The 22,919-nt window shown below is 40.4% G+C and overlaps 2 protein-coding genes across 2 annotated transcripts; both read left to right on the forward strand.

Moving 5' to 3' along the window:
- The first annotated feature begins 518 nt into the window (after nt 1–518).
- LOC119824270 (olfactory receptor 51F2-like) lies at nt 519–1,555 on the forward strand. Its single transcript, XM_038344419.1, has one exon. The coding sequence runs from the start codon at nt 519–521 to the stop codon at nt 1,461–1,463; it is 945 nt and encodes a 314-aa protein (XP_038200347.1). The 3' UTR covers nt 1,464–1,555.
- A 7,616-nt stretch (nt 1,556–9,171) lies between these two features.
- On the forward strand, nt 9,172–10,179 carry LOC119824702 (olfactory receptor 51F2-like). The gene has a single exon (XM_038345098.1). The coding sequence runs from the start codon at nt 9,172–9,174 to the stop codon at nt 10,120–10,122; it is 951 nt and encodes a 316-aa protein (XP_038201026.1). The 3' UTR covers nt 10,123–10,179.
- The last annotated feature ends 12,740 nt before the right edge of the window (nt 10,180–22,919 follow it).

Consider the following 22,919-nt stretch of genomic DNA (forward strand, 5'->3'; position numbering starts at 1 on the left):
TATGTTTGTACTTTGTGTGTACAGGTGTGTTTGTGTTTGTATGCATGTGTGTACATGTGTGTGCATACTTGAACATGTACCATAGATGTGGAAGAAGATCAAATGACAACTTGCTGAAGTAGGTTATCTCCTTCTACCCTGTGGGTTCTTGGGATTGAACATAGGTCACCAGGCTTGACCTCACTGTCCTTTACTTAATGAGCCATCTTGCCAGTCCTCACTACCTAATTAGTCTTTTCAATGTGTGTACACAGACACCCATACATAATACTGCATGGATCTTCTGAAAACCTGGGTCTCCTAAAAGATGTTAGTGCTGTTTCTTCCCCCAGTTGACCTGTGTTCAGTTTGACATCTAATAGAAAATGGCTTGGCCTTTCCATTAAAGATGAAGGACAGGAACTTGTTCTTCAGTGTTCCTAAACGCATGGTATGTAGCAGAGATTGGAAGCATTTCTGTTCTTGTCATTACAGGATGTGTACCTGTCCCCCAAGAGTACCTGCTTCCTCAAGTCACTATGCTGTACTTCAACCAGAGCACTGCCTACCCAACAGTCTTCTTCCTCACTGGCATTCCTGGTCTTGAGACCTCCCAAGCCTGGATTTCCATCCCTTTCTGCTGCCTATATGCCATCGCCATCTCTGGGAACGGCATGATCCTCTTTGTCATCATCACTGAGTCAAGCCTCCACGAACCCATGTACTATTTCCTGTCCATGCTGTCCTTCACAGACCTGGGTCTGTGCTTTTCCACATTGGTAACTGTGTTGGGCAACTTCTTGTTCAATGTTCGAGAAATTAGCTTTGATGCCTGCATTGGCCAAATGTTCTTTATCCATGGCTTTACATTCATGGAGTCTTCAGTCCTCCTGGTGATGGCTTTTGACCGCTTTATTGCCATCTGTAACCCACTGAGGTATGCTATGATCTTAACCACCCCACGGATCATTGCGGCGGGTTTTGTAATTGTAATTAGAGGGACTACAGCTCTTGTTCCTTTACTCCTGCTCCTCAAGCGTCTGTCTTTTTGTTGTAGTCACGTGCTCCATCATTCCTACTGCTTCCATCCTGATGTGATGAAGCTTTCATGTTCAGACACCAAGGTCAACAGTGCCTTTGGCCTGGTCACTGTCATCTCTACTGCAGGCTTGGACTCTGTCTTGATCCTTCTGTCTTATGTTCTGATCATCCGCTCTGTGCTCTGCATTGCATCCAAGGAGGAGCGGAAAAAGGCATTTGGGACCTGTATCTCCCATCTCAGTGCTGTTGCCATCTTCTACATCCCTATGATCAGTCTTTCATTGGTGCACAGGTTTGCGAAGCATGCTCCTCCATTTGTTCACACTTTAATTGCCAATGTTTATCTTCTCATCCCTCCTGTAATGAATCCCATAATCTATAGTGTGAAGACCAAACAAATTCGCAAGGCCATGATTAAAGTATTCTTCATTAAGCCATCCTAGGAAAGTTTTAGAACTTTTGCTCTTATGGCAGCTTGATATACCATGTTTTGCAGATGACCATAGAGGCTTGCCCTTTTCTGAGGGAATATGGATGAGGAGTGGATAAAAGGGAGGAAGAGGGGAAGTGGGGGTTTGTGTGGGAGGAGAGGATGAAGGGGTGGCCATGGTCGGTCATAAAATAAAGTAATAAAGTAAAAAACAGTCTTCCCTAAGTTTTTGTGTTTGATTATTCACTTGTGCAATTTATCCTATAACTTAAAAGACTCTGTTAATTAATATTTTTTTTTTTGTTTTTAGAGTCAGCTGCTCGTGGTGCACAGCTGTTATCCCAAGCACTCAGGAGGCAAAGACAGGCGGATCTCTGTTTATTTGAGGCTAGCATGGTCTACAGAGAGAGTTCCATTTTAGTTTTTTTGAGACAGAAACCCTGTCTCAAAAAACAAAAACAATGTCCCCATGCTCCCAGTTTACTCAGGAGATCTTGCCTTTTTCTACTTACATTGTAGATTAGATCTATGTATGTCTCTCTTAGGTTCCAAAAGGAGGGGAGAGGCAGGGAGGGCGGCAGAGAAAAATGTAGAGCTCAATAAAAATCAGCAAATAAACAAAATAAAAACAAGAAGAAAAAAATTAATACTTTTTTATTCTGACAGTTTTGTAATTTTCTGCCTATAAATTTTTTTAATATTTATTTATTTATTATGTATACAATACTCTGTCTGTGTGTATGTCTGCAGGCCAGAAGAGGGCACCAGACCTCATTACAGATGGTTGTGAGCCATGATGTGGTTGCCGGGAATTGAACTCAGGACCTTTGGAAGAGCAGGCAATGCTCTTAATCACTGAGCCATCTCTCCAGCCCCCTGCCTGTAAATTTTTGATCAATGTTTCCCTAATGACAGAGATAATATGTTGTATAGTTATTGTCCTATTATTACTTCTATACATGATACAATATGGTTAAATTAAGTTTATGGTTACTTATAAATTGATTTTAGTCTTCTAGATTATGTACCTAACAATGGCTCATATAATATAGATACTAAGAAACATGCATTTCAATAATTGTATAAGTTACATAATATTGTAAAAATGATTATTATTGTCAATCAAATATTCATGTTTGACTAGTATGAAATAGTAGAATTAAGCAGTGGGAACAAAGTGCTGGAAATGAGTACTTTTCTAGCTCTTTAAAGAGGCTTTGAGATCTCTTTGTTAAATGAATTAATATTTCAATTTTACAAGATATGGTGACTTATTGTGTAAAATGAATCTATAGGGATACTCCTACTGACTTCATTATTGCACAATTGATTCATAAAGAACCTGAAGTTTTATATCATAATAATACAATTATTTCAGCTTAACTTGAAGTTTAAAAATATTATATAGAAGATGAAACTGCTTACCTAGTTTTATCAATATGCACTGAATACATATACTGTTATCAACTTGTATGCCATAATATCCTAATTAAAATTATTAATGAAAACTAAGTATTATGATTGCTCTCAAATTTTTGATCTCTAATTTTGGCCTGTAGATTCTGAAGGACAAAGAGTGTTCTTTTTTCTGTATTTCTATAGTGAAAGCTTTGGAACATGTTAAATCCTAGGAAGTGCTTTTTGAAAGAATTAGTAATGATATTTGGTTGTCTATGGGCCGGTAATGACGACATCTTTCTGAAGTTTGCAGAGTCATGAAATCACAGCAACTATGTTTCCCGGCCCTAGACCTACACAGGATCAGGACACTCAACATTCCAGCATGGAGGGGGCTTTTACAAATGTGATTTTGTAGGAGATTCTCAGACTTGGGAAGACGGATTCAGCACCCAGCACCTGTTTCTTCACAGACACTAACGAGCCTGCAGTTATGCCGATGGGAAGGACACCATGAAGTAGAAGCATCCCATGGGAGGCTCATCCTCTGAGGTCCACGTCATCTCCCTCCGTGGCTTTCTAATGAAAAGATTTCAGAAAGTCCGAGACAGGTCTCCCCATGTATGCTCTGTATCTTTGAGCAGAAACCCTCAGTTCCTCAGCCCTCTTCTCCAGAAAGGCTCGAAAGAACAACCCGTGTACTTGTAAGTAAAGCTGTTGCATTCAGGAAAACAATATATATTTCTGCTGTTTCTTGTAAGAATTAAAAGATTCCATTAACTTCAGGGAGGTCTTCTTGATTCCCAAGGAAACCAAGGAAAATAGGAAACTTTCAGCTTTTGGCCATACATTCTGAGAGAGATTGGTTGTGGTCCATTAAGATTGTCTTGCTGTGTAGAGGTGAAAGCATTGAGTTTTTTGGAGCATTCAGAACTGCTGTCCAGGGTCAGCTGCCGCTGCTGCCCTACCTACAGGACATGGGGATATATGCTAGTTGGTAGCATGCACAAAGCCCTGGTTTTGCATAAATGACATGTGGTGGTAAAACAGGATGAAATGGCACATTTGGTAATTCTAGTACTCTAGAATTGGAGCCAGAAGGATCAGAAATTTAATGTAATTCTTGGTTACATAGAGAGCTTGAGGCCTGCCTAAACATATGAGACTTAGTCCCACTTTTTGGGAGGGACTTGGGGAGACAGCTCAGTGTGTCAGAGATGGTGCTATGCAAGAATGGTAAGTGAAGTCTGTACCTTGGTATCCGTGTAAAAAGCCAGCACCCTGGAGGATACATGGCGGGTTTGGCGAGGCTTCCTAACTGCCAGCCTTGCCCCAGGCTCAGTGAGAGACCTTGTTTGAAGAGAATAAGATAAAGGGTGATAGAGAACACAGCTGAAGTCCTGCTCTGTCACATGTATGTGCATGCACAGGCAACCTCCACAAGCATGTGAATACATTAACACAGACACCCCCTTCCCCCCCACACACAACCTTCAAACTTTCCTTTTCTAAGCTGTGCAACCCGAATAAGAGTGTTTGAAGGCCTGGAGAGGGGGAGAGAAGGCTGTGCTGAAGGCCATACCATGAGGTCCTTAGGTAAGTTCATAATCATTGATTAGTTATTTTCATTTCCTATGATAGAACAGAAAGTTTTAATGAGTAATGATGAGATCCTGGAGAGATGACTCAGTGGTTAAGAGGACATAAAATTGATACTGAGAGTCCACGTTTAGTTTACAGCACCCATGGTGTGGAGACCACAGCATGCTCTAGCTAACTCCAAATCCAGGAGGACCCAATGGCTGTGGCCTCTGTGGTCACCTGCACTTGCATGCTCAGCCCCACCCTCTATACACTTTCACAAGCCAAGTATTCAAAAATAAGATGCAACCTTTGAAAAGGACATAATGATAGTGAGCACATGTTCTCCTATCACCAGCTCATTTTATTTGCAGAGGTATGTTTTCAGAAAACACGATCAAGCAAGAGAATCACCATTAGTCTGTGTGGATGATCTAAAAATCACATAACTCCAGAGCAAGAAGTGTTTCCTTAGTGAAGGTGATATCATTGAGTGTTTCCATAAATAGAAACTTATGTTGGATTTATAATAACTCTGGATCAGCTAGAGAGTCTAAAGGGCTTAGTCTCCTTCAGAAAAGATAAGAGCTATATCATTAACTCAGTTACATCAGTGGGAGGGGCCTTGCTATATTGTGTTTCTGGTCAAGTAAGGAAAACCCCAGGTCGAGTTGGTCAGAGTTTTCTGTTTGCCAGTTTGTGAAAACTGCTCGTCTACAGTGCAGAGATGCTGAGTTTGACATCGTGCTGGAGCCAGGGAAAAGTGCTGCAGGGGCAGGAGTCGGCAGGTGTGGTTTGCAGAGCCCTGACCAGCGTCAGTGGAGAAAGTCTGGGAACTGGGAACACAAGGCAAAGAAACTACTTACAGCAATATTTCTACCCTTCTTGCAGAACTGCTTCAAGTGTTATATAAAGTGGGGATCTTGAAACTAGAGAAAAAGGATGCTCAATAAATGAGTATACATACACATATATCCACATAAAAACAATTAATGAGAGGCCCTGAATTTGAAAGCAAGCTTGGAGATGTATACGGGAGTTTGGAGAGAGGAAAGAAAATGGTGGAATGATGTAATTATGTTATAATCTCAAACATAAAAGAAATAATAAAAAAGGTTTGGAGAGTTGGTGGCTCAGTTAATTGTGGTATGTGGAATTCCTTGAGGGCAGTAAAGTTTACTATTCACCCCGAATTATTTGTTCTGTATGAAAACAACTTCTTGGTTCCCTTGGTGTGAGCAAGGCACGCTAATGTGATGAGTAACCACCGCAGTGAGCATGTATATTAGGCTAAGTTGAGTTTTCCTCATGCAGAAAGGGCCTTTGGTAGGTTTACAGCAAGTCAGTCTAAACACAGATTGTCCTGAGCTCTGTGTCCTAATCACAGGAGCTTCTGGAGGCAAGGTGAAGCTGCAGAGGGGTTCTTGCTTTGGATCTGAAGAGGTACAGCGTCATGTTGTGAGAGGACACACACATGAGACTGCAGGTAGGGCTGAGGATGCAGGAGTCTCTTCCTCCAGTCGCTAGCCAGCAGGAAACTGGAGACCTCAAATTTGTACCACAAAGATTTAATTTCTGCCCATATCCTGAATAATCTCTGGAGAGGATTCCAGCTCCTGTTGAAGATTGTCTGTGATGAGAAATCCAACTCTGCTCTGTCAGATCCTCAGTTGAGAATCTTATTTTGTTCTGGCCTAACACAGAATTGTAAGGAATGTGCCTTGTTTCAAACCACTGAAGTGTCAGCCACAGGTCTTAAAGCAGAATTTTCATGGCAGTCAATGCCAGATGCCAGATTTCTGCTGCATGTGTGAACCATTGCTGTGGAAAATGAAGACAGGCAGCCTGCTTCATATAGTATAGTATATGGTATAGGAGCAGGGGAACAAAGAGAAGGACAAGTACTTCAATAGTGAATTTAGGTTGCCAAGGGAGTTGATATTATTGTGTAGATTTTTGCTATGACATGCTTTTCATTTCTTTTCTCTTTCTCCCCTCCCCTCTCCCTCCCTCCCACCTTTCCTCTTTCCTTTCCTCCCTTCCTTCTTTCCTTCCTATCTTCTTCCCTTCTTCCCTCCCTTCCTACCTTCATTTCTCCTCTATTTTCTGATATTTGGACAGAACCCAGAACTTCACACATACTAGGTAAATGCTCTACAGAGGAGTCAATCTCAAACCCTTCTTAACATTGTCTCTCATATACTGCCATTCAGGCATATTGTATCTTTTATACCCTAAGGGTATTTAAATCCATCTAGGAGGCCACAGTCTCTAAATTTTAATCTATCACCTTCTGTACAAATATTTTTCATATACTCAGAGAAGTGTTTTGATGCTTTTTCAGAAACTCTCTCACAACTTCTGAATTCATAGCTCATTCCCACTGCCATGCATCATTGCATTCTTATAACTACTGAATTCATAATGCAGTCCTACCCCATGCATCCTTGCCTTTTATTTGTTTACATATTCATTTGCTTATGACAAAGCCCATTTTTTCCCTGTCTTTCAGGGCAATTTCAGCATGTGATTTGCTTCTTTTTTATTTTGAGTTACAGATCACATCATTTGTATTTGCTGTTAAACTACACCCACATCCAAGCTGACTGTGGAGACAGACAGCAGTGTGCTCTGCAAAGTAGCAACAGAGCGTTGATTAACTTATAGCCATGCATACAAGACAGTGGGTTTCATTGTGATGTTTCATGTCATTATCAACGTGGTTTGTTTACATTCACTTGTTTGCTTTTTATATCTCGGGAAGCCTCTTTATAATAAATAAATATAATATGTGTGTGTGTATTACATGCATATGTATCCAGGTATTGGTGGTGCTGGCCTTTAAGCCTGGCAGTTGTGGATGTGTCTGAGTTCAAGGACAGCCTGGTTTACAGAGTGAGTTCCAGGACAGTCAGGGCTACACAGAGAAATACTTTGTGTAGCACATGAACAAACAAACAAACAAACAAGCAACCCCCCATCAAAACAAAAAGTCATGCATCTATGTATTTTGTGTTAATTCCAAGTGTAAGAGAAAATGTGTCATTCTGAATGTTTTATTTTTTAACATGATGATTTCCAATTATAGTCATTTCTGTGAAAATAGCATAATTATATTCTTTGTGGCTGAATAAAGCTCCTTTGTGATGCTGGAGATGGTGCAGCAGTTACAGGCACACACTGCTTTGCAGAGACTCTGGGTTCAGTTCTCAGCACTGATGTGTGGTTCACTGGCCTGTTACTCCAGCTACTGGGGAACCAGTCACCTCAGGCTTCAGTGGTCACCTGTACTCATGTACTCAAACCCACCCTCTTGTTTTCTCTCTCTCTCTCTCTCTCTCTCTCTCTCTCTCTCTCTCTCTCTCTCTCTCTCTCTCTCACACACACACACACACACACACACACAGAGAGAGAGAGAGAGAAAGAGAGAGACATAAACACACCCCAAAATGATTCAAATAATAAATAATCAAAAACTCAGTTATGCATGTATGCTGTAGGAGCAGGGGCTTTTCCTACGTGTCTGGAAACTGGAAGAATGAATTAGAAAAAATATGATTACAGATTAAAAAGAGCTTAAATGAGGAAGAAACTCATGGGGATACATTGCCTAGTCATACTTAGATAATATTTCTGTTGCTCATTTGTCTGACAGAAAGGGGAGTAGGTATGTAGAGACGTAGGAAATGACATAGGAAAAGAGGTTACATAACCTTAAACTTTAATTTGTTACTGAGCTGCAAACGACTCCTATCAACAGAACTCTGCTGAGATTTCCACAGAAGTTGGCTAGCCTAATCGCCACAAAATCCCACGGATCAGGGGTAACACTGTCCTGTTAGAGAGGAGGAAACTGAGGCACAGTGCAGTGCAGCCATTTGTTGCAGTCAAATGTCAGAGTAGTTGAACCCACTCAAAATTTACAACATTCAATAGGAAGAACTTGGCTTACAATGCAGCATAAAAATTCAAAATACAAATTTTACTAATATTTATATTGAGCACATACTCCATTCTGGTTGTGTGTCCTAATTCCTCATACATATATTATGTTTGAAACTGCTCAGGTACAGATGAGCTTTTAAGATTGTAAATGGACCATATGAATCATTGCATTTACTGCTTGCTATTCATACAAAATTCCATAACTATTTGAATTGATTGCTACTTTCATTTAGGAGAAAATAAGCAAACATTTCAGTCATTATTTATCAAATTTATGGATATAAATAATGTTGAGTGCCTTTATCCTTTTATATTATTATTTGCAGTGTTTGTATAACCAGAGGGTTTCAGCACTGCACAGTCATGCAGGCACACCGTGTATTTTAGTCAGATTCTCTGTGTAACTGCCTTCTCCTTTGCTGCTGCTCTAGTCACATCCCCTAAGATATACATCTCACGCTCTGTCTTACGCATTCATATGTTTCTAGACATGCTTATACAAGGGAGAGAACACATGTGGCTTACACCTTTCTGAGTCTGGTTTAATTCACTTAATATATTATTTTTGTATATAGTGTCATCCTTATGTAATTCATTTCTTGACTTTGGCCCCTTAGAGGAGTAGTCTCAGTTGACCCCACAGTTTTCCTCCTCCATTTTGATAAGCTATTTCAACAGCTATTTTTCTCTCAAAAATGTTTACTAGTGAAGTGATCCACTTTTGACTGAGTGCATCACAAATCAATCTATATTATCATTGCAGGATACTCAACTGAAAATACTGATTTGAATTCAATATGTCAACTCTCCAGAACACCTCATCTTCTTCCATCATTTTCCTGCTCACTGGTGTGCCCGGGCTGGAAGCCTACCACACCTGGATCTCCATCCCCTTCTGCTTTCTCTACGCAACTGCCCTCTCAGGGAACAGCCTGATTCTCTTCGCCATTATCACTCAGCCCAGCCTCCATGAGCCCATGTATTATTTCCTCTCCATGCTGTCCACCGCTGACCTCGGACTGTCCATATCCACTCTGGCCACCATGCTGGGGATATTCTGGTTCAATGCCAGGGAGATCAGCTTCAATGCCTGCTTGTCACAGATGTTCTTCCTCCAACTCTTCACTGTCATGGAGTCCTCAGTGCTGCTGGCCATGGCTTTTGATCGCTATGTGGCCATCTCCAATCCTCTTAGATATGCTTCTGTCTTAACTGATCTTAAAGTCGTAGCGATTGGGGCAGCAATTGTTATGCGTGGAACACTGATCCAGACTCCCCTGGCAGTGCTCCTGAAAAGACTATCCTTCTGCAGCAGCCATGTGCTCCGCCACTCCTACTGCTTCCACCCCGATGTCATGAAGCTCTCATGCACAGACACCAGGGTCAACAGTGCAGCTGGGCTCACTGCCCTGATCTCCACTGCTGGAGTGGACTCTGTCTTCATCCTCCTTTCCTATGTATTGATCATTAGAACTGTTATCAGCATTGCTTCTCCAGAAGAGAGGAAGAAAGCCTTCAGCACATGTATCTCCCATATTGGGGCTGTGGCTGTGTTCTATATTCCACTGCTCAGTCTGTCCTTTGTCCACAGATTTGCGAAACGAGCCCCACCCTATGTCCATACTCTGGTTGCGAATGCTTACTTACTGACCCCTCCTGTCCTGAACCCCATCATCTACAGTGTGAAGACCAAGCAGATACGCAAGCCTGTGCTGAAAGTTTTTCATTCCAGCATGGCAAAGAGCTAGACAGTCATTTCATATGTTTTCTGTTCTTTGTCACTTTGTGGATGAGGAACCTTTAAGGAGGTTACAATGATGAAAACCATAATTGTTTTGAGAGTTACCTAAGTGATAGATTTACTTGCAAGAAGGATTGTATGATCCAAGAGAGACTAAACTGCAGATTTTCAAGCATATCAGTGTTCCCTAAAATGTCATGATATCATTGATGTCTTGTATTTAGGATTAAAGATTTCAATAATGTTGATAACAGTGTCTCAATAAAGGTTTTCAATATAAATTTATCACTTATTTAATTGGAAAAGGGTATGTGTCTGCTTATTGATTTAAATTTCTTCCTTATTGAGAGAAATTGCATCACTTTTATTCATAATTTGGATTAGTATCCATCATCATTCCAAATTACCAGATGTTATCACCTTGATGGCTGTCCTTGTCCATTATTACTTAATTGTATAAATATCCTTATTTTGTCTTTATTTCTGAGTCACAAACCTCCTATTTCAAAGGTAATTTTGCCATCAGGAGTCTAACAATATTGTCAAACATTCATATTTTCATCTCTTCCAAGAAGATTTTTATGTATGCCACCTATGAGTGGGAGGTTGGGGGAGAGTATCTCTCTTCCACTCATTACTCTCTGCCACATGAGTAGTGGGGTCATCTGTCCCTTGCTCATAACATTAGGGCTGCATCACCCTCACCTCTGACTATGGAACACCTGTGCTGTGCTGCCTGGGTGCATTTCTCATTTCCCCAAAGTTTCACCTGGTAAAAGGGACAGTCGCTCTCTCCTCTGTTGCAGACGGCAAAGGGCAAGAGGTAAGGAATGGGGACATCTTCCCTCCCACACCTCCACATGACACACAAGTAGTGGGGACAGCTCTCCTCATAGTTTCAGGGCTGGCACACCTTACCCCCGTCAACAAGGTTGGCTATATTGTGTTACCCAGGTGAGATTCAGGGCCTGCTCTCCCAAGTATTGCAGTTGCTGGGGGGCAGGGACAGCTCTCCAGCTCTTTTGACCTGAGGGCCAGTTCTCACACCTGGCTCTGGCATTGATGAATGGGAGGGAGCAACTCTCCCTCTCTTATGCCACCACAGGACAGATGAGTAATAGTGTCAGACCTCCAGGGCTCACTCTTCTGGATTGGCTCACCCACCTCTGCCAATGGGGTTGACTCCATTGTGTTGCTCAGGCTCTCCTGAGTGTTGCAACAGTGGGGGGTCTCATTCTTATGTCTACAGGGCCAAGTCGTCCATCTGCTTCAGGTATTAATGGGCAAGGGAAAATATTTTACTATACATTTTTGTACTTGTTTTTGGATCTTCAGGCAAAGTTTTAGTTTGTGAGTATATCACTGAGAGTTTGGATTGGAAGATAAAAATCATATTCTTAATGAACACAGGGATTATTTAATTCAAAACCTTGGTCAGCATGCATTAGATGGTAAAATTGCAAAGGAAATGGAAACCATAAAACAAAAACAGTGATGTTTCCTGTATATGGAAACAAAGTGAAGAATTCAGCATCATTAAGATTTTTTAATAGCAATTCTCTCCAGAGCTAAGGTTATGTATATGTTACTATGAGGTCCATCCTTCAGGGACTTAGATAACGGTTTATCTTGAGTCAAGAATTTGCATCAGAAGAAGGGACATTTCTTTGTTACAGTTTTTTTTGTCAAGATAATTTCCTATGGATGTGGACTTGAGTTGTTAAAAAGGAAATAGGAGGGCCACTTCTTCTTTCCTCTACTTACATACTCTTTATAAATATAAAAATATATTTATACAAATATATATTTAATAAGTATAAATATATAAAATAAATAACTGAAATAAGTTCATAATTAAAATATTTAGTATTTGATTACACATCACAGTATAGTTTAGAAAGCACTTTCATATGTATTATATCATTTTATATTCATAACAACTATGAAGGACAGAGAATCAGGAAAGATTATTTTTGTATTTTTCTTTTGTTTTTATTGAAAATATTTTTTTTTGGTTTTTCGAGACAGGGTTTCCCTGTAGTTTCTAGAGCCTGTCCTGGAACTAGCTCTTGTAGACCAGGCTAGCCTCGAACTCAGAGATCCGCCTGCCTCTGCCTCCCGAGTGCTGGGATTAAAGGAAAATATTTTTTATATAATGCATTCTGATAATGGTTTTCTTTCTGTCAACTCCTCCCAGATATTCTTTGCTCTCACCCACCACCTCCATAACTTCTTTCCCTTTCTCTTTAGAAAATAAACAAACAAGTCTCTTGCCAACCCTAAAATGGCTCACTTAATTAAGATATCTACTTTCCTGCTCCCATATCCACCCTTCCTCCATCCCAACCATCCCATTCCCTCAAGCTCTCGCCATCCTCCCCTTCTCCCTTCTCTCTCCCCATCTTCCCTTATCTCCACCCCACCCTCACCCCTGTGCTCCCAACCCCTGCCCGACAATCTTGTCTACTTCCAGTATCTAGGAGGATAACTATATATTATTCTTTGGGTTCACCTACTTATTTAGCTTCTCTAGGATCATGAATTATGCTTGTTCCTTGGGCAGCAGAGGAGAGGGTACCTGAACTGGCCTTGTCCTATAGCCATACTGATGAATATCTTGCATATTACCATAGAACCTTCATCTGGTGATGGATGGAGATAGAGACAGAGACCCACATTGGAGCACAGGACTGAGCTCCCAAGGTCCAAATGAGGAGCAGAAGGAGGGAGAACATGAGCAAAGAAGTCAGGACCGCGAGGGATGTGTCCACCCACTGAGATGGTGGGACTGATCTAATGGGAGATCACCAAGGCCAGTTGGAATGGGACTAATGGAGCATGTGATCAAACCGGACTCTCTGAATGTGGCTGATGGTGGAGGCTAACTGAGAAGCCAAGGACAATGGCACTGGGTTTTGATTCTACTGCATGGACAGGCTCTGTGTGAGCCTTGTCTGTTTGGATGTTCACTTCCCTGGACCTGGGAGGAGTGGGGAGGACCTTGGACTTCCCATAGGGTAGGGAACCCTGACTGTTCTTTGAACTGGAGAAGGAGGAAGATGAGGAGAGAGGGGAGGGGAGGGAAATGGGAGGAAGTGGAAATTTTTAAATATATATATATATATACACACACACACACACACACACACACATATATATATATATGAAAATAAATAAACAGACAAACAAAAATCCTAAACAAACCAGAATAAAGCAAAACAAAAGAGAAAGTACAGGACATGTGCGTGGAACACACACACACACACAAAACAAAATCCCCAAGACTTATAATACAAAGTCTGAAACCTTAATATATAAGTAAATACCAGTAAAAGGAAAAAAATGCCCAAGCAAAACAATGAGACAAAAAATGTCTATAAAAATAACATTGAGTTTTTGTCTTGTTGATGCCTACTCTTGTGTGTGGCTTATATGCCCAATGAGACTCCATTTCAGAAAACTAACTTTTCCTATTCAAGTAGATGCCATTTAAAGACAACTGATGAGGAATTCCCCTCTGTATGCTGTGAATATATTTTATTATCATTGATTAATAAAGAAGCCACTTTGGGCCTATGACAGGGTAGAATAAAGCAAGGTGGGAATTCTAAGCAGAAATGGAGGAGAAAAGAAGGTGGATTCAGAGAGATACCATGAAACTGCCAAAGGAGAGAGATGCCCCAGAACCTTATTAGTAAACTACAAGTACCATGGTAAAATATAAAATAATAGGAATGTGTTAATTTAAGATGTGAGATTTAGTTAATAAGAAGCTTAAGCTATTGGCCAAGCAGTGTTGTAATTAATATAGTTCCTGTGTTATTATTTAGGTCTGGGCAGCTGGGAAACCAACAAACAGTCTCCATTTAAAAAATGGCACCAATGTAGGCAAGTATAATCACATAAAATCTGAGAGAGCTTGGGAAGGAATTCCAGACACAGAAGAACAGCATTAAGCACGGCTTCTTGGTAGCAGCATTTTCTCAAGTGGGCTTTGTTTGCTAGAGGCAAGTGCATCTATGTAGTGATGAGGCAGCAGGCTGCGTCCCGCCACCCGGCTAGCTTTATGCCTGAAATAACAACACACAAACTGTATTCATTTAAACACTGCCTGGCTCATTAGTTCCAGCCTCTTATTGTCTAATTCTCACATCTTGATTAACCCATTTCTAATAATCTGTGTAGCACCACAAAGTGGTGGTTACTGGGAAAGATTCAGCATGTCTGACCTGGCGGCTAGCTACATTGGGTCTGTCTTAGAGAGGAGAGGCATGGCGATTGCCTCACTTCCCTCTTCCCAGCATTCTGCTCTGTCTACTCCACCCACCTATATTCTGACCTATCAGGCCAAGCAGCTTCTTTATTAATTAACCAATGAAATAATCAGATAGATAGAAGACACACCTACATCATTTCCCCTTTTTCTGTTTAAACAAAAAAGAAAGGCTTTCACTTTAACATAGTAATATTACATATAACAAAACAGTTATCAAGCAAGAATTACAGTTACAATATTTATATCTATTTTATCTTTTATCATATCTAAGGAAAACCATAACTATCTATCTATTCTTCAACTCCATCAAAGACTCCAGAAGGATATAATATTACCTAAGTAAATGAGAAGTAAGCAACTTACAAAACTCTAGAAATCACAGAGACAACTTGCTGCCTGGACAGTCACCCAAAGTTCCTCTGTACCATTGGGACATCCATCTTCGGCCTATAGGCCCATAGTTTCCAGCAGACATTTCCATGAAGCAGGAAATTTCAAAGGCAGTTCAGTCACTATTTGCTGTGTCCTGCAGAATGTCTCACAGACTCTTTCATGAATCAGGAACCCCAAAATATCATCTCACCTTTAGGCAAGTTCAGCAGTCCTCTCTCTGCTGGTTCTCTGTGTCCAATTTATGCATCAGTCAGGCAAGAGCAGTTTCTTGCCCAAATGGCTATCAAACTCCATAAGGAGCCTCTTCGATGCCCATCATCCTCTTGAAGTAGATTGGTGCTGCCAGGAGCAGACATGTCTTGTTGTCCTGAAAAGCCCTAAGTTATTAAAACATTTAAAATGCCATATTCTGTAGTCTTTGAAAGATATGAAGAAAGCCTATCTGAAATATATCTATGTACATCTACAAAATCTAACATGACTACAAACTTGACTATTATAGATGATTATTAACCTATATTTCCTAATTATATATTACATTTATAAATGAACTACACAATCACAATACCTTAATCAGTATCAGAAATACACATACATATAACAAAATTGACCTTAAATTTAAATCACGAAAGCAAAATCCATATCAATGCAAATTATTCATATCTATATCTTATCCCCCTTTAAATGTAAAAGAACATTTATAAACAATATTTAAGAATTTGGGCACAGTTATTTCTCTCCAAACTGCTTCCTGCTGAATGTGGGCACTGTTATTTAGGTCTTTCATGGTATAACCTGTGTGCCAGGGTCATCTCAGTCAGCAGTTGAACGAAGTAATTTTTTGAGGGTATTCATAGCAGCCTTTTAGGAGGGCATGGTCTATCATACCATATTGAGATAGAAGCAATCCATAGGTCTCATTTTCTGTAAAAACAGAAGAAGAATCTGTTTTCCAAAGTATATCCTTAGATCCAAATTCTGAAGTCAAGGTATTTTTAAAATATCTATCTTGGATTAGTTCAGCAGCATTTGTAAACAAATATCTTTTAGCAGCTGTTGCTCCTTCCTCAGCATTCAAACAATTCAAAGAGAGCATAATAAGCATACAGTATCAAGATTCTCTGTGTATTTTTCATCTTTGTGCAGCTTTGTTTTAACCTCTATTTCTTTTATTTTTACTTTTACTTTTTGAGACAGGTTCTCTGTATATCTTTGTCCTGGAATAACTCGGTACACCAGGCTATCCTTGAACTCTCAGAGATCCCTCTGTCTTTGCCTCCCAGGCATTGGGATTAAAGGCATGTGCTACCACTCCTTGAAGTCACAGAGGTCAATCTACCTCTGCCTCCCAAGTGTTGGGATTAAAGGTGTGTACTACCACACCCAACTTCTCTCTTTCTTTTTTCTTTGTTTGTTTGTTTTTTCTTTTAAGAACTTTAATCTTTAGCCTGCATATATTTTTTAACACACTGTAAACCATTTAGACATTTTCTTTGGCTTTGAATCTTTCTTTTACTGTATATCTCAATTTTTGTGACCACATGAGTCTTTAATTTACCAAACAATATCGGTAGGACTAAAGTCGTGACTTTGGCGGCTTGATCCAGCACATTCCTTAGCTTTTCAGCCTGGTGGCTGAGATACTGGCCAGAGCCATGTTCATTGCCACAACTCTACAGTGTTTCAAGGTCTCTACCAGCAAGCAAGCTGCAGCATTCTGCTCACAGACCACACTCATTGGGACTGCCTGCCTGAAAGAGTCAGAGTTTGCCCTGTCAGGATGGCCCTCAAAGCCAGCTTTTAAAACAGCGCAGTTTTTTTTCCTGCTATGGCTGAAAACCGAAAAGCACATGTTCAGCTTTTTATCAACACCGTTTAAGTGTTTCATGTCAGGACCTCTTAAAAGAGCTTCAGGGTTTTGCAGCTAAAGCTGAGTCAGGAAGCCTCTCTTAGATGAGAGCGCTTGCTTACCTCTAGCAAGCAGAGTCAGACCTGAGAAATTGCAGCCACCAAGAAAACATGCTTTACTCTATTCTTTCCCAAGCTTTCTCAGGCTTTCTGTGGATTCAGTTATCCACATCTGGGCACCATTCTGTAGTGATGAGCTGTGGGCCGCTTCCCGCCACCCAGCTCCCGGCCACCTGGCTAGCTTATGCCCTGAAATAACAACACACAAACTGTATTCATTTAAACACTGCCTGGCCCATTAGTTCCAGCCTCTTATTGTCTAATTTTCACATCTTGATTAACCCATTTCTAATATTCTGTGTAGCACCATGAAGTGGTGGCTTACTGGGAAAGATTCAGCATGTTTGACCTGGTGGCTGGCTCCATCCCGTATCTGTCTCAGAGAGGAAAGGCATGGCGATTGCCTGAGGCATCTGCCTCAATTCCCTCTTCCCAGCATTCTGTTCTGTCTACTTCACTCACCTATGTTCTGACCTATCAGACCAAGCAGTTTCTTTATTAATTGACCAACGAAATCATCAGATAGATAGAAGACACACCTACATTACATCTCATTAAGAGAGGCTTCCTAACCAACCCAGTTTTAGTTCCAAAAACCTTGCAGTTGTTTTAGGAGGCCCTGCCACCAAACACTTAAATGGTGTTTATGAATAGCTGACAACATGCTTCTTGGTGGTGGCAGGGACTTTGAAACTCCACAGAGTTATGGCAATAAACATGGCTCCTTCCATTACCTCTGCCATGAAGTTAAACTGTCAGAAAGTTTAGGAATGGGATGGAACCAACTGTCAAAGCCATGACTTTAATCCTAGCCATATTTCTTAGCAAATTAAAGACTCATGTGGTCAGTAATAGAGAGATATACAGTAAAGACAGATTCAGACCAAATAAAAAACAAAACCTCTGAATGATTTATAGTGTGTTTAAAACTTTACATAGGCTTAGAGAAAAAGAAGGTTAAAGTTCTTAAAACAAACAAACAAACAAAAAAGAGTATTTGGGTGTAGTAGCACACAATTTTAATCCCAGCAATGAGAGGCATAGGCAGAAGAATATCTGTGAGTTCAAGGACAGCCTGGTCAACAGAGTAAGTTCCAGGACAGCCAAAGACACACAGAAAAACTCTGTCTCAAAAAAACCCAAAAATTAAAATTAAAAACAAAAGAAATAGAGGTTAAAATAAAGCCACGCAAATATGGAAAATACACAGAGAATCTGGATGCTGTATATTATTGTGTTGTCTTTGAATTGTTTGACTGCTGATAAAGGAGCAACAGCTGACAAAAGACATTTGACTGTAAATGCTGCTGGATTAATATAACATATATATTTTGAAAATATCTTGACTTCAACATTTAAGTCAAAAGATATGTTACTTTGGAAAAGAGGTTTTGCTTTTGTTTTCACAGGAAATGAAAGGCTGTGGATTCATTCTGGGTTAAGAAAAGTTAGCTTTGATCAAGAATGACCCCCTGAAAAATCTCTGAGAGGAGCAGATGACCCAAATGACCCAATGGTTCAGAGAACCTCTGTTGGAGTTTCCTCTGAGTTTTACATTCAGAACAGCCTCAAGACTGATGACTGAGATAATCAAGCCTCACAGAATATTCCAGTTAGGACTTGACCATAATCCTAATTTTCTTTAGATTCCTATGAGATTATCAGAACCCCAATCAGCAGGAAGTATCCTAGAAAACTATGCCCATGCCCCCAAATGGATTATGGATATTTGTCTTTGTTTAGTGTATTAGTTACAAGTTGTTATGGATAATGGTCAGGAAAAAAGCTAAACAAAGGAGATAAGATTCAGAGTTCTTGTTTTAAAACACAAAATAAGGTTTTACTGTGGGAGAATGGTCTTGTATTGGTTTAATAAAATGCTGATATACCAGTAGCCAGACAGGAAGTATAGGTGGAGCGACAAGAATAGGAGAATTCTGGGAAGAGGAAAGGCTCAGTCTGCAATTGTCACCCAATGCAGAGGAAACAAGATAAGAATGCCTCACTAATAAAAGGTACCAAGGCACGTGGCTAACACAGACAAGACAGTTATAGGTAAATATAAGATGTAAGAGTTAATTCAAAACCCCTCTGAGATTCCATCTTTTTTTTTACCCTAACCCTAACCCTAACCCTAAACCTTACCCTAACCCTAACCCTAACCCCAACCCTAACCCTAACCCTAACCCTAAACCCTAACCCTAACCCTAACCCTAACCCCTAACCCTAACCCTAAACCCTAACCCTAACCCTAAATCCTAACCCTACCCCTAACCCTAAACCTAACCCTAAATCCTAACCCCTAACCCTAACCCTAACCCTAACCCTTGAGATTCCATCTTACACCTGTAAGAATGGCCAACATCAAAAACACTGATGACAACTTTTACTGGAGAGGTTCTGGGTTAAAGGAGACACTCTTTCATTGCTGGTGGGAGTGCAAGCTGGTACAGCCCCTTTGGATGTCAGTGTGGCAATTTCTCAGCAAATTAGAAAACAACCTTCCTCCAGAACCAGTAACACTGTTTTTGGGTATATATCCAAAGGATGCTCAATTGTACCACAAGGACATATTCTCAACTATGTTCATAGCAGCATTGTTTGTCATGGCCAGAACCTGAAAACAACCTAAATGCCCTCGACCAAAGAATGGATAAGGAAAATGTACATTTACACAACGGAGTACTACATAGCAGAAAAAATAACGACATCTTGAATTTTGCAGGCAAATGAATGGAGCTAGAAAACATGATTTTGAGTGAGGTAACCCAGACCCAGAAAGACAATGATCATATGTACTCACTCATAAGTGGTTTTTAAACATATAGCAAAGAAAACTAGCCTACAAATCACAATCCCAGAGAACTTAGAGAACAATGAGGACCCTAAGAGAGACCTACATGGATTTAATCTACATGGGAAGTAGGAAAATACAAGATTTCCTGAGTAAATTGGGAGCATGGGGACCATGGGAGAGGGTTGAAAGGGAGGGCAAAGGCAGGGAGGGAGGCAGAGAAAAATGTATATCTCAATAAAATCAGGGAGGGAGGCAGAGAAAAATGTATATCTCAATAAAATCAATGAAAACAAAAGATGTAAGAGTTAATTAATAAGAAGCCTGAGATAATTGGCCAACTAGTTTATAATTAGGTAGACTTCTGTGTGTTTCTTTGGGACTGAACAGCTTTGGGACCAGGCCAGACAGAAACCTCAGTCAACAGAGTGAGGTTAGGGATTTAGGCTCATGCCCACCTCCCCGCTTATTGTTGGGACCCCATTGCTTGAACCTGTGGAGGTTCTGTGCATTCACAATCTCTGAGTTCATGTGCATATTGTCACTGTGGTGTCTGGAAGATACTGTTTCCTCAGTGGCATCCATCCCCTCCATCTCCTACAAGATTTCTGTCTCTCTCCTGCATAGCTCCTTGGACCCTGAAGGGATGGTTTTGGTGAAGATATCCTATTTAGGACCTATTGTTCCACAGTAGCTAAATTCCCTACCTTCTGTTACTATCCAATTGTGGGTCTCTGTGTTAATTATCATCTACTACAGGAGCAATCTTCCCGATGAATGACACATTGATCTTTGAGTATAGCAGAATGTCATTAGGAGTCATTTTATTGCTATGTTTCTTTAGTGTAGTGATATTTTGTTTGTGCTATAACAAATAAAGGTTGCCTGAGGATCAGAGTGTGGAGCTAGCCACTAGTTAGCCATAGAGACCAGGCAGTGGTGGCACACACCTTTAATCTCAGCACTTGGGAGGCAGAGGCAGAGGGATCTCTGTGAGTTCAAGGACACCCTGGGCTTCACTAGATTGATCCAGTCTCAAAGAGAAACAGAGACAGACAGTGGATCACACCTTTAAATCTCAGTACTTGGAAGTCACAGGCTTTTAATTCCAGCAGTAGGGAGGTGGAGACAGGAGTGATATGGCTGGGCAGAGAGAGTGCTATAAGGCGGAAGAGACAGGAGCTCAGTGCAGTCTGAGGATCCATAGCAGACAGGTGTAAGATGGTATCTCAAAGTTGTTTTGATTTGCATTTCCCTGATCACTAAGGAGGTTGAGCATGCTCTTAAGTGTCTTTTGGCCATTTGAACTTCTTCTGTTGAAAATTCTCTGTTCAGTTCAGAGCCCCATTTTTTAAATGGGTTAATTAGCATTTTAAAGTCTAGATTCTTGAGCTCCTTATATATTTTGGAGATCAGACCTTTGTCTGATGTGGAGTTGGTGAAGATCTTTTCCCAGTCAGTAGGCTGCCTTTGTGTCTTAGTGACAGTGTCCTTTGCTTTACAGAAGCTGCTCAGCTTCAGGAGGTCCCATTTATTCAATGTTGCCCTTAACGTCTGTGCTGATGGGGTTATATGTAGGAAACGGTCTCCTGTACCCATATGTTGTAGAGTACTTCCCACTAACTCTGCTATCAGGCTTAGAGTGTTCAGATTAATATTGAGGTCTTTAATCCATTTGGACTTGAGTTTTGTGCATGGTCATAACATGGATCTACCTTCATTTTTCTACAGGTTGACATCCAGTTATGCCAGCACCATTTGTTGAAGATGCCCTCTTTCTTCCATTGTGTACTTTTAGCTCCTTTATCAAAAATCAGGTGTTCATAGGTTTGTGGGTTAATATCTGGGTCTTCTATTAGATTCCATTGGTCGACTTCTCTGTTTTTATGCCAATACCAAGCTGTTTTCAATACTGTAGCTCTGTAATAGAGTTTGAAGTCAGGATGGTAATGCCTCCAGAAGTTCCTTTATTGTATAAGATTGTTTGGCTATCCTGGGTTTCTTGTTTTTTGTTGATTATCATCAACTTTATATCCTCTCAAGATCTGTGAAGAATTTTGATGGGACCTTGATGGGGATTGCATTGGATCTATAGATTGCCTTTGGTAGAATTGCCATCTTTACTATGTTGATCCTCCCAATCCAGGAGCAAAGGAGATTCTTCCATTTTCTGGTATCCTCTTCAATTTCTTTCTTCAAAGACTTAAAGTTCTTGTCAAATAGGTCTTTCACTTCCTTGGTTAGAGTTACCCCAAGATATTTTATGCTATTTGTGGCTATCGTGAAAGGTGACACTTCTCTGATTGCTTTCTCTGCTTCTTTATCCTTTGTATATAGGAGGGCAACTGATTTTTTGGAGTTGATCTTGTATCCCGCCACAATACTAAAGGAGTTTATCAGCTGTAGGAGTTCTTTGGTGGAGTTTTTCGGGTCGCTTATGTACACTATCATATCATCTGCAAATAACGAAAGTTTAACTTCTTCCTTTCCAAGTCGAATCCCCTTGATCCCCTTGTGTTGTCTTATTGCTATTGCTAGAACTTCAAGCACTATATTGAAAAGATAAAGAGAGAGTGGGCAGCCTTGTCGTGTTCCTGAATTTAGTGGGATGGCCTTGAGTTTCTCTCCATTTAATTTGATGTTAGCTGTCGGCTTGCTGTAAATAGCCTTTATTATATTTAGGAATGATCCTTGTATCCCTAATCTCTCCAAGACCTTTATCATAAAGGGGTGTTGAATTTTGTCAAATGCTTTTTCAGCATCTAATGAGATGATCCTATGGTTTTTATCCTTCAGTTTATTTATATGATGGATTACATTTATAGATTTTCATATGTTGAACCAGCCCTGCATCTCTGGGATGAAGCCTACTTGATCGTAGTGGATAATTTTTCTAATGTGTTCTTGGATTCTGTTTGCCAGTATTTTATTGAGAATTTTTGCGTCGATGTTCATGAGTGAGATTGGCCTATAATTGTCTTTCTTGGTTGAGTCTTTGTGTGGTTTAGGTATCAGGGTAACTGTAGCTTCATAGAAGGAATTTGGCAGTGACTCTTGTGTTTCTATATTATGAAATACCTTAAGGAGTATAGGTATTAGGTCTTCTTGGAAGTTCTGGTAGAATTCTGCATTGAACCCATCAGGTCCTGGGCTCTTTTTGGTAGGGAGGTTTCTGATAACACTTTCCAATTCTTCGCGACTAACAGGACTATTTAGAGCATTTACCTGGTCCTGGTTTAACTTTGGTATATGGTACTTATCTAAAAAAGTGTCCATTCCTTTTACATTTTCCAATTTTGTGGCATACAGGCTTTTGTAGTAAGATCTAATGATTCTCTGAATTTCCTCTGTGTCTGTGGTTATGTCCCCTTTT

Source organism: Arvicola amphibius, chromosome 1 (assembly GCF_903992535.2).
Source record: "Arvicola amphibius chromosome 1, mArvAmp1.2, whole genome shotgun sequence".
Taxonomy (NCBI): domain Eukaryota; kingdom Metazoa; phylum Chordata; class Mammalia; order Rodentia; family Cricetidae; genus Arvicola; species Arvicola amphibius.